This window comes from Mizuhopecten yessoensis, unplaced genomic scaffold (genome assembly GCF_002113885.1).
Source record: "Mizuhopecten yessoensis strain PY_sf001 unplaced genomic scaffold, ASM211388v2 scaffold541, whole genome shotgun sequence".
Taxonomy (NCBI): domain Eukaryota; kingdom Metazoa; phylum Mollusca; class Bivalvia; order Pectinida; family Pectinidae; genus Mizuhopecten; species Mizuhopecten yessoensis.
In genome coordinates this window covers 34,271-35,766 of record NW_018403598.1, presented here as the reverse complement: position 1 = coordinate 35,766, position 1,496 = coordinate 34,271, and the positions used below count along the sequence as shown (strand labels likewise).

At 39.2% G+C, this 1,496-nt stretch overlaps 1 protein-coding gene across 1 annotated transcript in view; it reads left to right on the top strand.

The window, feature by feature from the left end:
• Nucleotides 1-1,496, top strand: part of LOC110450703 (GTPase-activating Rap/Ran-GAP domain-like protein 3) — a 23,761-nt gene that overhangs the window by 6,165 nt on the left and 16,100 nt on the right. Inside the window, exon 4 of the mRNA XM_021498357.1 lies at nucleotides 667-773. Coding sequence (XP_021354032.1) covers nucleotides 667-773 — 107 coding nt within the window. The remainder of the gene's footprint in view (nucleotides 1-666; nucleotides 774-1,496) is intronic.

The window sequence follows — 1,496 nt, the reverse complement described above, 5'->3', positions numbered from 1 at the left end:
CTAACCCTAACCCTAACCCTAACAAAGACTAGGTGGTAAGTGACCCGAGCTTTACTATTTCAGGCTACACGTGTACTCTGAGGAATCTGTACCATTGTTCGGACCACCATTGCCAACACCACCCTAACCCTAACCCTAACCCTAACAAAGACTAGGTGGTAAGAGTCCCGAGCTTTACTATTTCAGGCTACACGTGTACTCTGGGGAGTCTGTACCATTGTTCAGACCACCATTGCCAACACCACCCTAACCCTAACACTATCAAAGACTAGGTGGTAAGTGACCCGAGCTTTACTATTTCAGGCTACACGTGTTCTCTGAGGAATCTGTACCTTTGTTCGGACCACCATTGCCAACACCCCCCTAACCCTAACACTATCAAAGACTAGGTGGTTAGTGAACCGAGATTTAGTATTTCAGGATACACGAGTACTCTGAGGAATCTATACCATTGTTCGGACCACCATTGCCAACACCACCCAAACCCTAACACTATCACAGACTAGGTGGTTAGTGACCCGAGCTTTACTATTTCAGGCTACACGTGTTCTCTGAGGAATCTGTACCTTTGTTCGGACCACCATTGCCAACACCACCCTAATCCTAACCCTAACCCTAACCCTAACAAAGACACGGTGGTAATAGTCCCGAGCTTTACTATTTCAGGCTACACGTGTACTCTGAGGAATCTGTACCATTGTTTGGACCACCATTGCCAACACCACCAGTGTTTTATGACCATCAAGAGTTCAGGGATTTCCTTCTTGTCAAACGTAAGTAGATGTTTTATAATATTCAGATATATAACAAAAAAATAATTGTTATCGACTTAATAATCTACATACATGTATATTGTCTTTGGTGTTTACTCATTTACATGTGTATACTACCTTGCGTTTACTTTGATATTTGGCTGTTTGCCCGCTTACATGTGTATAATACCTTACGTTTACTTTGATATTTGGCTGTTTGCCCGCTTACATGTGTATAATACCTTGCCTTTACTTTGATATTTGGCTGTTTGCCCGTTTACATGTGTATAATACCTTGCGTTTACTTTGATATTTGACTGTTTGCCCGCTTACATGTGTATAATACCTTGCGTTTACTTTGATATTTGGCTGTTTGCCCGCTAACATGTGAATAATACCTTACCTTTACTTTGATATTTGACTGTTTGCCCGCTTACATGTGTATAATATCTTACCTTTACTTTGATATTTGGCTGTTTGCCCGCTTACATGCAGACAATTGTTCAGTGCTTCTTTACTTATGTGTAAACGATTGCATCGAGTTTACTAGCTTACATATAGATGCTCTAAGATGTTTTCTCACTAACATGTAGATATAACGTATTTATTTACAAACTTACAAGTAGAAGACACTTATTTATTACAAACTTACATGTAGAGGACAATTATTTATTACAAACTAACATGTAGAAGACACTTATTTATTACAAACTTTCATGTATAAGACACTTATTTATTACAAAT